Below are 14,801 nucleotides of genomic sequence, written 5' to 3'. Positions count from 1 at the left end.
CAAAGCAGCACATCTGCTAACCTCTGGGCTTCAGCCTTAAGAGAAGGCTGACTACTACTGTCTTTTTGGACACAATAATGCTTCTCATGGTGACAAAGGCAAATGGACGTTGTAGAGAAACCTCCATCTGTTCAGAACCTTATTCCATGGCAATTTAAAACTTATAAAATAAGTTGTATATACACAGACTATACCTGTAAGTATCACCTGGATGATAATATATTTACCATCAAATAACTACCCATTCAGTCTTTCTGTGGCTTTCAGGAAAAAAAAAAATGAAAAATGAATAATTTAGTGTCATGATAATGCTGATGTTGCTTGGTTATTCATCAGGGACATAGCCAGAGCCTGAGCAGTTGCTCTTTTTCTCCTGAAATGTGGAAAATGATCCCTCTTTGATTTCATCCTCCTCAGAGGCCATGGACCATCCCAGCAGGTGGACAGTCCTACACAGCATAGCCTCTGCCCATGCAGATTCCTGTGCACCCTGCTGGTGAGGCCCACTGTGTCCAGGGAGGAGACATTAGGATGTGATATTCCATGTGAGGATATAGGTTTCCAGGAGAAAAACAACCCCAGAGCTAGCCTGGAACCTACTGAGCCCTCAGTAGTGAAGAAAGGGAGAAGGGGATTATTTAAAGGAGAAATGTGAAGCTTGAGGTCAGAAAACCCTTTGTGGGGCTTGAGGGAGTAGAGATACCTCACAGTTGCTAGTGAAATACTAAGTATGCACCATGGAATGTGGATTAAATAGGTCCATGGATGAGCCTCTGCTGTAGCTGACACCAGAGATTATGGGGATTCCCATGATTGGTTTCTTAAGCCCACAGGCGCTGACTCTGTCCTCCTGCCCCCTCAAAGCCCACTGGATCTTTCCATATCCCAGGAGTGGGGGCTGTGGAAGATCCAGATCAGGATCTCCCAAATATGTGCATATGTCACACCCCCAGAGGGACGCTCTGAATAACTCCAGACCCTAAGTTAGTTCCTTCTGCACAGGAGCAGCAGAAACATAGGGATCACCATGTAATGATACTAAAGTTTCCAAACAGAACCCCTACCTTGTGACCCAGGAGAGCAGTGAGGGACTATCCAGGTGTCCAAGTCTGATTCTCCAGATCCAAGTGTTTTGATAGAACCTCTGATGGGAGGCTGATCATCATTGCTATAGAGTGACATACAACAAAATATCACACTGAGCTCCTGTTCTATGGGGACAGGTGACAACTTATACCCTCCACCTCTGTAACAGTCTTATTCACCTCTCCCCTGTCCCTGTCAGAGACCAACACCAGCTCAGAATATGGCTTTTAGTATTACATATGCACTAAAACCAGAGGACTTCAATCTCTTGACCAGTTTAAGTTTAGCAGGCCAATGGAAATATCTCCATTTGGAGGTATTGGTCTCCCAAAGCAAAATGTGTTTCTTGTTTTTCAGAAACAAAATTGCCCTCACATTTACTGGGTTAGAGTGACAAGAAGGACAATAGTGCATGATGTGTGACCTGGGAGAAATGGGTGGAATTTGTGCACCCCTCTATATGTCCCCAGGTGCCCTGCTGGGCTTATTGAGAAAGATACATACTTTCTCTTTTTATCCTGAGATTAGAACTTTTCTCAGCTCCTGAATATCTGATGAATAGGTCCTGTGTCCCCCTGAGCTGGTGTGAACAGCCCCTTATCAAGGAAGGGACACAAATAACATGCTATTTCATTGGGATACAAATTATTTAAAATGGGTTACCACCAGATTCCTATTAGGACGGCAAAATCCAATACAATGACAGCATAATATGCTGCTAAGGATGTGAGGCAATAGGTACTCATGTTCATTGTTAGTGGGCTTGCCATATGCCCCAGCACTTTGGAAGATGCCTTGGCAGTTTCTTACAAAGATGAACTTATGTATGATACAATAAGGGATTCACTCTCCTAGGTATTTCCAGAAATGATTACTCGTATCCACATGACAATTTACACATAAATGTTTATTACTCATTTAATTGACTGTCTAAACATGTAAGCAACTAACATGTCCTTCCATAGATGAATGGGTAAACAAAGTCTAGCACATCCATACTCTGAATATGATTAATTGATGAAAGGGCTTGAGTTATCAAGTCACAAAAACATATGAAGGAAATGTCCACATGTATTGGTAAATGAAAGAAGCCAACCTGAAGAAGCTGGAATGGTGAGCAATGGGACAGGAATACAGGGGCCCTGGACCCATCTGTGGTCCAGGGTTAACATGTCTCCTGTACCCACCAGAGGGCGCTGGCGCTCCCCACATCCTCAGCTGGGAGCTCCTGTCTCCCTGCCTCTGGCAGGTATTCCTGCATCATCCCTGAATGAAGTACTCTCCACTCCCACACTCTATTTGATTTAGCTGGAGCTCAGGCATAACTCAATAGAAGGTCCTGTTTGCGTGGAAATCCCCCACTCTGAGGATCAGGGGATGCATAAAAAGTGTTCATGGCCTCAGGCCTGGCTCTGTAGCTCAGAAGCAGACTTTGGGGACCTGGGCTCCGCTTCTCCTCACCCTACTTGCTAACTGCACAGGTGATTCCAAAAAACCGCCAAAGAGCACAATAATACCAGTTTGTGATCCAATGCAACAAATAATATATTGTCCATTATTAGGCAGGCCTTGCTTTAAATTATGCTTATGCTGTTCAGGGGATGCAAGGTTAGATGAGGTAAAATAAATGTCATTCAAGAAGAGTTTGACTTCTAATACAGTAAATTATTCACAGGTCTACTCTCATGTTTGTCTTCCCTAATACAAATACCCCTACACGAAAGAGGGCTTTGAGATACCTGCCTTTAAATCAAGAATCAGCTTCATGAAGAACCATTCCTCAGGAGAAGACATGAGATGAACACAGGAATATTTGGTCTCAGTTTGGGACACACACACACACACACACACACACACACACACACACACAGCTCTCCTCTCTCTGAATATATATTTTATTGGCCTCTTTCCAGTCTTTTCTGTCTGTCCAGAAGTCAGGCTAAACCTGTGCCCCCCACCCCCCGCAACCATCCTAAGAGTCACAATCTCCAGGAGGCAGATTCCCCATTAGCAGGTAACACTGATGACATTAAGTGTTACTGGGGTCCTGTCACAAAGGCAGCCAGGATGTGCTCTGAGTATCTGCTCCCATGGGAAAGAGTGTGATGCTCAGGAATCCCATGGGGAGTCTCTGTCCATGTGGACAACAGAGACACAGACCATTTCCAGGGTCCAGGCAGCACCTGAGGCTGATCAGTACATTGATTATGGGACAGCAGCCTCAGGACTGCTCCTATGGACCTCAAGACTCATGGGGATGTGGAACAAAACGTCCCTGTGCTCTCAAGGCTAGGTTGTTAACTCCTTCATTCACCACTGCCACCTCGCTTTCTAGGCTGGGACTCTGCTGAAAAATATGTGCTAATTGAGGGTCACTTGGCTGTGACCTCAGGGACAAAGTCCCTCTCATTTCCACCTCTCCATCACTCAGATGTGTGGACTTTGAGAGAATCTTCTGGATCAAGTTGGCCTTGGTAATAAAAAAATTATCTGTCTAGTGATGAGTATCTGAATGAACAATAACTCTATCCTCAACATGCTGGGCACAAGACACAGGGACCAGAGTTGTGCCCACCCAAGACAAGTGTGACCTAAAATTGTCTCCATCCTGGAAAGTCTATCTGTGTTTGGTAATTCTATTAGTGAGATAGATAATGGTCCTTCATGGAGTCCACTGGGTACCATGTCATGGTTTTCTAACTGCAAGTCTAGATCCATGATACAAAACTAATGAAAAAATACTACTACTACTAATAATAAATCAAATGATTCAGATAGAAATTTATAAAAACCTATTCAACCAATAACAGAAGGCATTAGCCTGTGGTGGATATTAAGAAGGGCATGTATTGCATGGAACACTGAGTGTTATACATAAACAATGAATCTTGGAACACTACATCAAAAACTAATAATGTATTCTATGGTGACTAACATAACACAATAAAAAAAATAAAAAAAATTTAAAACATCATTTCCCATTGTTTTTCCATCCATTTTTTTAACCACATTTTCTACCTATATTCTCTCTACAATAAGCACAGATTTGGAAAAGTATACACAGGACTGTTATCTGCATTTTCACCTTGACATCGCCATGACCTTAAATCAATCTTAATGAGATGAGTTTTGTTTAAACAACATACATCCATCTTAAGTACACTGTAAGCTAAGGTGTGACTGACACATAAGCTCTGTGACCGGGTCCCAGCCAGAGCATCTGCGGGTGTCACTCCTTCCCTCCTGGATCTTCTAACATTTATTCCTTGTGTTCTGAGGTCAGGCCCACACACAGCTTCACATGGCAGGGCTCATGTAGACTTGTGCATATGTGCTGGGAGAATAGATCCTAGGAGGGAATCACTGCCCCAATGTGTGGAGAACTGTCATTTCAAGCAGGTGTAAACAGTGACAGGTAACAAAGATGTTCAGTGTGCAGCCCTCTAGGAATGCACACAAAAATTCTACTCACAACGTGGAATTTTTCCCTGTCTCCTCAATGCTGAGGAACCCTAGAGGAAGGAGGGCTTGGAACCAGGGAGGACTCACATTAGAGGAATGACACAGCATCATGCACAGAAGGGATCATGTGTACCTGGGGTCCTGGCACTGTTCTGGACTGCATCCTGATCTAGAGAAGTTTGTGTAGAGACACCATCTCAGTCCTGACCCAAGAACAGATGAGCAAACTGTGGGCAGATCACCCCGAGGAGTATGAGTAGAGCATAAAGTCTGTCTTGATGAAATGGGAAGCCATATAAGGGGACAACTGATATAGCTCCAATGAAGGGGACAGTGATCAGAGCAGTGGGGAGTCACATCTTATGGGCTCTGGTCACCATTTTACACAACGATATGTCTGTATCTGACACCAGGGGGCAATCAGGGCCAGTTTCTGAGAGCTGTGACTTGCCACTTTCATTACTGTGCCTTCTGCTCAGGTCTCAGAGCTATGACCTTCCTACCCCCTGGCCCCACAGAGCACTTCCCCTTCTCATCCACCCTGACATTTTCTGGAAAGGAACCTGATTCAGGTCCAATGAAGTGTCAGAGAGTTGGGGGTCACATTTGCATAGACAAGCCCTCCCTCTCTCAGAGGATGAAGAGGGGAAAAGGGAGAGATTAGGGGAGGTCTGCTCAGCCGTGGGGCACAGAAGTCAAGATCTCTGAAGACCTCCACCATGGCCTGGTCCCCTGTACTCCTCACCCTCCTCATTCAGTGCACAGGTGACTAATGTGGGGAGAGTGGAAGGGGCCCTGGGAGGACACATGGGGTCCTGCTTCCTCCTCTTGTCTTCAGACTCAAGCATCACTCTCTATGTGTCTCTCCCCCTTCCAGGATCCTGGGCTGTGCTGACTCAGCCTCCCTCTGTGTCTGGGGCCCTAGGTGAGAGTGTCACCATCTCCTGCACTGGAATCCCCACCAGCATAGATTATGATGAAGAGGAATACACATATGATGTGAACTGGTACCAACAGCTCCAAGGAAAGGTACCCATTCTACTAATCTATGGAGATAATAACAGAAATCCTGGAGTCCCTGATCGATTCTCTGGTTCCAAGTCAGGCAGCTCAGCCTCCCTGACCATCAGTGGCCTTCAGGCTGAAGATGAGGCTGATTATTACTGCCAGTCCACTGACAGTAGCTTCAGTGCTCACACAGTGCATGGGGCCTTTGGTAAAGTGAAACAAAAACCCGCTGTCCCCTCTGCAATGCAGTTACCTGTGCAGCCCTCACTTCTTGGCTGTCAGCTGGTTCCTTTGGTTTCTTGGTATAAGTTGGAGTCTGAGATACACTCTAGGGAACTTTGTCTACAAACCTGTACCCATATTCTTAAATCTATCTTCCAAAGCCTGTCCTTGACATGACCACATTCTATGGTTTTCTCAAATTAAGCAGACATTCCTCAGTTCCAGGGGCAGGCTGTCCTGGGATACGAGTTCATGACAGATCAAGACTGATACGGGCATGCAGAATCCAGGCTTGCTGAGACATGACACATCAGGGCTGTACAATATGTATCCTTGTACCAACAGCTCCAGTGAATGGAACCCCAAATCCTCACCTATTATAATGGTTGCACCCTGTGGGGATAATGAACTATTTCTCTGGCTCCATGTCTGACAACTCTGAAGATGGGGATATTCCTCACAGTCCCTCATGTGACAACATTCTCAGGGCTCACACAGAGCCCCAGACCTGTGACTATAAGGACTAAAACCCCTTTCCCGTCTGCCAGGAGGGGGAGCTCCAGCAGCTGCTGAGGCTAAGCCTGTGGTTTCTGCTTCTGATGTTCCTGCTGCTGCCATCATGGGGCCAGGTGCATGTAAGAGCATCACGGGGCAGGCAGGGTTACTCCTTCCCTTCTGTCCTCAAAGTCAGACACTTTCCTAGACAATGTGTCCAAAAACAGAAAGGACATCCCCCATCAGGTTGGGAGACAGAGTGTCTGCACTGAAGTTCATGGATGGGGAGTGGTAGGTCCTGTGTGCTCATCTCAGTCCTGACTTCTGAGGATTCATTTACCTATTCATAGAAGATTCAGGAGCTATGCCATCCTCTCAGTCATCAGTAGGAATCCCTGCTGCTTGTACAAGTTAGGGAGATTTATTCTGCCAGGATGGCATCAGCACTGGAATATCTATCCCTGAATTATGTATTTGCATCTTTGGAATGAATACCTTCCCATTCTCATCCATGCTAAAACTCAACCAGTGAGTTTTCTTGCATGATTGCATTGTCAATTACTTACAGAATGAGGTGAGTAATAATGGAGTTAAAGGTCATATTTGTCTGTTCCTGATCTTGTGAAAATATTATTGCTGTACACCCCATGATCTAAGGCCCTGGCTGGAACATTAAATATATGCGTGTGGAAAAGAATGTGGTACCATATTGAGATGTATTTGACTATTACTATTTTAAGTGTTTTTTATGAAGAACTCATTTAAATTTTTTCAAAGGCTCTTTCAAGTTCTTTTGAGAAAATATGATTTTATCTATTGATCTATTTTTTAAATAGTTTATTCATTTATTTGACAGACAGAAATCACAAGTAGGCAGACAGGCAGGCAGAGAGACAGGCAGAGAGGCAGGGGGTGGCAGTGTGGGGGGGAACGCAGGCTCCCTGCTGAGCAGAGAGCTCGATGTGGGGCTCGATCCCAGGACCCTGGGATGATGACCTGAGCCAAAGGCAGAGGCTTTAACCCACTGAGCCACCCAGGTGCCCCTATCTATTGATTTATTAATAAAAGTTTTATATTCCATCAATATGGAACTGAACTTGTATACCGGGAATAAATCAGTCCTAGGGCATAGTATACTAATGTGATATTGGAATCTGTTGATATTTTATTCAGAAGATTTATAGCAACGTTTCATATTATTACTCTGAAATTTTCTTTTTCTGTATTATATCTACCAGGGGTAGTTATTACCATTATAACTGCTTTCTACAATAATTTAATTCTCTGGATATTTCAATATTTTGAAAATGTATAAATATGAACTCAATAAATGGATCCATCTTTTCTATGAAGGCTTGCTTGATTTTTTTTTCCTATAAAATTAATTGGAGCTTATCCCTACAAGACAATTCCTTTAGAAATTGGTCTGTTTATTCACTTCCTTCTAGGGAACATTTTTTTTTTTCCTCCTAGGAAATTGTGCTTTTCATCTAATATTAGTAGAGGTTAACAGCAAAAATTTTCGTTTGTCCACACGTCATTTCTTATTATGTATAGATGTGCATCATCCACTTTCATTCAAAAGTTAGTAATTGACTAATCTATTTTGTCATTTACAAACAAGAGTTTGATGGGTCGATTAGATCTAACATTCCTCTTTATTCCTTTTTTTTTTTTCCTATTGTTTCATTTACTATTATGGGAAATGGGTGTTTCTTATTTGTCTTTATTTACTATTTTGAACTTGCTAGAACTCTCAATTGTCCCCTTTGGTTTTTCCTTTGCCATATGACTTTCAAAGCATTCTTTTTTTTTAATAAATAGACTTTAATTTTAAGAGAACTTTTAGAGTTATAGTGAATTTAAGTGGAATTCACAGATTTTTTCCAAAGTTCGTGGCAAACAATGTTCTTTTCTTAACACTAGAAGCCAGGGAACTTTCCCTAATGGCTTCTGAGTTTCCATTCGGTCTCAAGTAAGCAAAGCATTCTGGGATTCCAGGTGCTTCTCAGGGTCCAAACATGCCTTAATGAACTCTGGATATTTCTTAAATTAGGGTCTTCATGCTGGAGATGAAACTGGCCAAAATTGCCATATATGAGCTAACAGGGGCACTGTTCACACCGTGTCCAGGTCACTTCAGAAGGGAGGCAAAGTCCTCTGCTTGTGTTGCCTGGGCTCTCACTAGGTCCTCACTGTTTGTGACAAAAGCCACTGTCAGGTAACAGCTCCAATAATTAATGTAACTCAAGTGATTGCCGCTTAGAGAATTTCTGCCCTATCACTAAAAAAACATTCTGAGATCTTCCATCTCTATGTGGCCATCACCTCCTTTTTCAGGACATAATCTCTAAAATAAGATAATATGGGTTAATCTGGACCATTAGCTGGTATAGGTCAATTATACATTATATACATCTGTATATAATTATACATAATTATACAATTATACATAATTATACAATTATACATCTGTTGTGGTCAATTATACATTAGAAGCATTAATCAGCAATCCCGTGGTAAATATCCTGCATATCTGAAATAGAATAATTTGGTGAATATTTAACACAAAGGTAATTCATGAATTTGTGATCAGAACATTGGGAATGCTAAATGCAGCGTGAAAAAGCATGGCCTAATATCAATGGGAACCACTAATGTTTCTGGAGACATAGCAGGAATAGGTTTGGGGATGGAGTAGGACAGAATGGAAGAGATCTGGATAATCACTAATCCCAACACCAGACTTCCTTCTGCAGGTTTAAGAGAAGTTATCATGGGGCACCTGGGTGACTCAGTGGGTTAAAGCCTCTGCCTTCAGCTCAGGTCATGATCTCAGGGTCTTGGGATCGAGCCCCACATCAGGCTCTCTGCTCAGCAGGGAATCTGCTTCCTCCTCTCTCTCTGCCTGCCTTTCTGCCTACTTGTCATCTCTGTCTGTCAAATAAATAAATAAAATCTTTTTTTAAAAAAAGAGAGAAATTATCAGAAGCTGGCTACCTGCTTTTAGTGCCCTCTGTGTAGTATAAATACAGGTAGTGTTGCTTTGGCAAAAGGGGGGTGCTGTGTGCCGAACAAGAGAGTAGACACCAATGCCCATCCACCTCTACAGCCAGGATCTTGCTCCAGTGGGTCTGGGAGTAACGACCCCCACTCAGGTGTGATTCTCCTGCACCGTAACCCTTCTGACCATATGAAGAACATGGATGGATGCATGTCCTGTCTCAGTCAGCAGAGAGCACTGATCTGATCGTGTCTTTCTTTACCCTAAGACTAGAAACATCACCAGCCCAGAGTTAGGTGGGGATTGGATATGGGGAATGGCAACACCATATGCGTGATTCTATTCTCAAGAGTGAAGGGGAAAAGTCAGCAAGACTCTGTATCCCCAGACTCCATAGTGGCCCTCACCATATGTTGTAATTTTCCCTACATGGATCCACATTAATTTGCAACATACAATCCATGTGAGAACACCACCTGTCACCCATGTGCAGCTCAAAGAGGAGTCCCTTCTCTCCCCTGCTAGAGTTGCCATCCATTTAGCCCTACTCCATGTGGGATTCCAGGACTCTCACCTACTCCCTCTCTGGAGGCAGAAGTAGCAGTGGCAGAAAGGTCAATAACATGAAGTCTCTGTCTTTGTGACCAAATGTCAGGGACCCCAGGGTAAGGGGGAGGGATCTTCTGATGGGTAGAAGAGCTTTAGGGTATCCTGAGAGGATTGAGGAGGTGGATCTCTCCCAAATTGGATCTCACAATGTGGGTGACAGACAACAGATGCTTGAGCTCACAGGACTTTCTCTGAGCTGAGAATGGCACAAGATGTAACTGAATTAGTCTTCCCTCAGGACCTGTGTTACCCACCCAGCTTCTTCTTGCCCTCAGCCATTCATTCTACCATATTTCTAAGGTTCCTCAGACAGTTCCTCTTTGGAGAGTCGGGGGCTCTTTATGGGGAACCTATGGTGAAACCGGCAGATGGTTCTTTCTGACTCAGAAGCTCCTCCCACCTTCCCCCATTTACTTTAACCTTTCTCCTCCCCAGAGAATCCCCATGAATTTGAGCTCCTGCTTATCAGAGTAATTGATTTATTTCTCCTCACACTTGATTTATTTCTCTATCACACTTTTCATTCTCGGAGGAGAGGAAGGAAATCCTACCTTCACTTTGAATTCTGCAAGGGAATGTTTCCCTTTACATTACCTGCTGCATGTAGAGTTTTTTCCTGGGCCACATTCTTCTATATCCCTCCTGAGAATATGTTTCTTATTTCTGTCCTCACCTTCATTCCATACCTGCTTTTGTCCAAAACCAGAAGTAGATAGGAGACATGTATGTAGAGAAGAGGTATGGAAATAACAACTATCGCAGAGAGACAAGATGCCTCATTCCAAGGGAACCAATATTCTCTTAAATGTCCATGTGTCTTCTCAAACATCTTCATTGAGTTTCCTCATCATACAGGGAGTTCATATGTGGGGCAGACCCACAAATCTAGGGGAGGACTGATGGTCCTTGACAAGCAGCTTCCCTAAGGATTTGCTTAGATTGTCCCCTTCCCACTCGACATGAATTATCCTCTGGTCAATAACCCTGGCTTTTTTCTGGTCACATGTCACATCCTACTGATTCCTTTACTGTGTGCCATTTCAGATAACAACAAACATTTCAAGCACCTTCCTGCAATGGAAAATCATACACTTTGTGAATCTCTAGCTCTGAATAGGTAGAATAAATACCAATAATTTCTATAACTTGTAAAATGTAATTGAAAATATTTCAGTAATGGAGCATATAAATCCACAAAATAAAAAACATAAATTTGAGAAGTAATATATAGTCAGAAACTTATAGTTTAATATCATCATAATTCAGGTATAAATATAAAAGATGGCATAAATAAGTGGAGTAGAGTACATTGTTTTTTGTCCAACTTCAAATAATCCAATAGCCCAAGATGGGTGTCAAGACTTAGGGATTTTGTTTTTATGTCATTGATCTTCTCAAAGAAGGAGGAATCAGGGTCTAGTGACGTCAAGGGAGATGCTGGAGGCTGGAGTAGGAAGAGATAATTAGTCAACCAATAAAGAGGGCCTAGGTCAAGAGAGGTCTGGTGCCCTCTCCCAGGGACCACATTGCTTGATCAATTCCTTAGTTCCATTTGCATTTTAAATAATATTTGTTTAACTTTAACAAGATGACTAGTTTTATTTATTTTCCAGTATTTGTAAGTATCTGTGTCCCATGGGGTGAGTGGTCAGTAATATGATGTTTCTGGGCCACACACTGTAACTGAACAATGAATTCAATGGCTGCAAATGGTGGAAGCCAGCATTCTCCATCCTGGAACAGAAGCTCATGTTTTGTGCAGGTCTCATCCTCTCCATAACCGGTGTTAGACCTGCCCTTGTGGTTCTTATTATGACTGCAAGACACCCTTCAGAAACAAGACAGGAAACAGAAAAATAAAGGTTTATTACTCGCAATGCCTGGAAATTACACAGCATACCTGGGGCTACACCCCAAGGTCATGGGTAGAGAAAGAGCAAGCCTGTGTCCTCCCCCACCAAGAGTGTAGACAGAAGCTCAGCTGACAGAGGATGTGGAGATGAGAGACAGAGACAGAGATACACAGAAAGAGAGAGGCCTATTTTCTTTTTTCCCATACTGAGAATCCACAGGGGAATGGGCATTGGGGCCTTGTCCTTTTGCTCCATGCATTAGGGATGCTGCTGGCAAGCTGCTTCACTCCTGTAGTGAAGACAGCACTTGAGCATTGAAGACAGTAAGAGACAGTCCTCAGTGAGAGACACAGCAGAGGATTCTGAGCCATTTGAAACCATAAGCCTCCAGACTAAGAAGGACCTGGTTGTGGCCTATCCTCTGTGGGGAGGGGTCAGGGAATCCAAAGCACTGGAGGAAGGGGGCGCTTCTCTGGGCTCCCATCCCCTCATCTCAGTCAAGGGGCACCAGGACCACTGTGAATTTGTCCTATGGAGTCCATGGGGTGATGGCAGCTTTAAAGCATCCCCTTACTGAATCTGGGCCCAGGGCCACAGAGCTCATCTGAGTTAACCGAGTCCACTCTTCATTACATACACCAGGAAAAGGCAGTGGGGGTGGGGACCAGACCAAAATCTGAAGGGGATGAGAGAGAGACTGCAGTTCTGCCTCCACATGGCTGGAGGTCCTGGGGAATTGCAGGCAGGGTCAGAGTTTTGAGGTCTTCTCCTTCCTCACTTCTTCATGATGTCCACTGTCCCAGGCACTTAAGCTGGACCTTGGATGCTTCACACTGATGACTCCTCCTAAGGTTCCCCTGGGGTATGAAGGTCTATAAACATCACCACCAACCACATATTACTGTTTTCAGCCTTCCCTGGAACACTTATACAGGAAACACTACGAGGTGCCAGTCTCATCTAAACTGACTCCTAGACCACCAGTTGGGAGCCTGAGAAGAAGGTAGGATTTCACTAACACAAACACTACAGTAATGATAAAGGGACTGAATAAGGAGCCAGCCTAGACTGAGGGACTCTGCTTCCAGGACTCCTCTCACCCATTCTGTACATGGGAATGGTTCCTGGGGTTGTGTTCCAGGTTCTTGTCCCTCTTATATGTCCATATCCACACCAGGAGCTGCTCACCATGCCTGGACAACAGCCTCAAGCCATGTGTCACTGCATGCTGCCACTCGAGGTCAGGGTCCACCATTTCTGAGCTTGGAATTCAGTGTTTCTACTTGTTTACCAGATCTTCAACTATTTTATGAATAGAGAAACATCTCATTATCCTATGTTCCACTACAGTAAACAACAGCAGCATCTGACCAGTTAGTAAAAGCAGAAACTCCCAGTTCACACTATACTCTTCTTCCTTCTCTTCCTGAGTTCCTTCTGTTCCACAATCCTGATCATGTCTGTGAGCAGAGCTGCCTACATTCCTGCCTCCTGTTTTCCTGCTTCAGCTGTTCTTCCCCAAACACATGGTTTCTTCGGTCCCACCCTGCTGTGTCCATTCTTCTGTTCTCCTGTGCACAGTCACAAGATGGTCTCCCAGTCTGTGAAATCACCACATCCCTTCTCGTCCTGTTTTGATTTTTTTTTCTATGCCTTCATGTGCAGAAAACAGTCACTTCTCCCTTGAGATGTAATTGAAAGGCTTCTCCTCTGGGAGCTCCCTAATTGTCCCAGAGGGTGGGATAAGCTCATTCTTTTGTATAACTTCTGTTCTCTACACGTTCTCATACTCACAGGAATGTTTAATTCTGGGTGACTATTCCCTCCATCATGGAAGCCTCTCAAATCACAGACACTGTATTCATGTTCTTAAATCAGACCCCATAGGGTGCTTAACACACTCATTCAGGTCAGTGTTGAATGCTGGTGGCGTAGCTATGGACATTAACCTCAGGACACTGAGGTTGCTGCAGGCAAGCATGTCATCAGCAGGGGGCACCATGCATCTCTATGAGCCCTGCAGGAGTACCCTTACAGCTAGGGAAACCCCTTGGCCTCAGTACTGGGAAAAGGCTGAGCTGCCTCCTGGGCTCCCTAATGAGACCCTGCTGCTCAGCATCATCAGGGCATGGCAGAGCCTCCTGGGCAAGGTCATTTGGGTGTTCTACAGATTCTCCCTCCACCCACTCATGGGTGGAGCATTCACATCAGGACCTGCGTTCAGACTTCTTGTCCTCTGGTCTCCTGAATCACAAATCAGGTAGAGTCTGGGAGAGTATGGTAAGGGGTGCAAATTTACATAAAGAGCATTCTCATTTGTCTGGAGACAGAATGGAGTATAAGACAAGCCTGAGAGAGCCCCGTTCCACTGTGGGGACCAGGAGCTGTGTTACCATGGCCTGGACTCCTCCCTTCCTCCCATTCCTCCTTCTGAGAATCTGACTTCTGGACATTTCCCAAATATAATCAGCCCCTGAGACTGAGAATCTCCCAGTGTAAATGCCCCATTACCCATGAGTGTCTGTGTTTGCAGGTTCCCTGGCCCAGCCTGTGCTGACCCAGTTACCCTCTTCCTCTGCATGTCTGGGAACAACAGTCAGACTCACCTGCACCCTGAGCAGCGGCCTCAGTGTTGGCAACTATTACATAAATTGGTACCAACAGAAGCCAGGGAGCCCTCCCCAGTATCTCCTGTACTATTATTCAGACCCACATACAGAGTTGGAACCTGGGGGTCCCCAGCTGCTTCTCTGGATCCAAAGATGCCTCAGCCAATGCAGGGCTTCTGCTCATCTCTGGGCTGCAGCCTGAGGATGAGGCTGAATATTTCTGTGCTACATACAGCTCATGGCAGTGAAAGCAGCATTCATTACTCACAGTGTCACAGACAACAAGGAAGTGAGATAAAAACCCCTGGGCCCACAGGCCTTGTCTCTGAGCCTCTTTTATTGAAAAGCTTCTGTGGAGGCTCCTATAGGAGATACTCCTCTATGGGGAGATATGTCCTTGAGAAGAGAGGAGTGATAAACTGATTATGCTGTTGCCTGGGACAGCACGGGTGT

General features: G+C 44.4%; 1 protein-coding gene across 1 annotated transcript; it reads left to right on the top strand.

The window, feature by feature from the left end:
* The first annotated feature begins 5,198 nt into the window (after positions 1-5,198).
* On the top strand, positions 5,199-14,550 carry LOC131810979 (immunoglobulin lambda-1 light chain-like). Its single transcript, XM_059138983.1, has 4 exons — positions 5,199-5,313; positions 5,426-5,764; positions 6,327-6,413; positions 14,273-14,550. The coding sequence occupies exons 1-4, from the start codon at positions 5,268-5,270 to the stop codon at positions 14,548-14,550; spliced, it is 750 nt and encodes a 249-aa protein (XP_058994966.1). The 5' UTR covers positions 5,199-5,267.
* Positions 14,551-14,801: the final 251 nt, after the last annotated feature.

The sequence above is a fragment of the Mustela lutreola genome, chromosome 11 (genome assembly GCF_030435805.1).
Source record: "Mustela lutreola isolate mMusLut2 chromosome 11, mMusLut2.pri, whole genome shotgun sequence".
Taxonomy (NCBI): domain Eukaryota; kingdom Metazoa; phylum Chordata; class Mammalia; order Carnivora; family Mustelidae; genus Mustela; species Mustela lutreola.
This window is presented reverse-complemented; position numbering and strand designations above follow the sequence as displayed.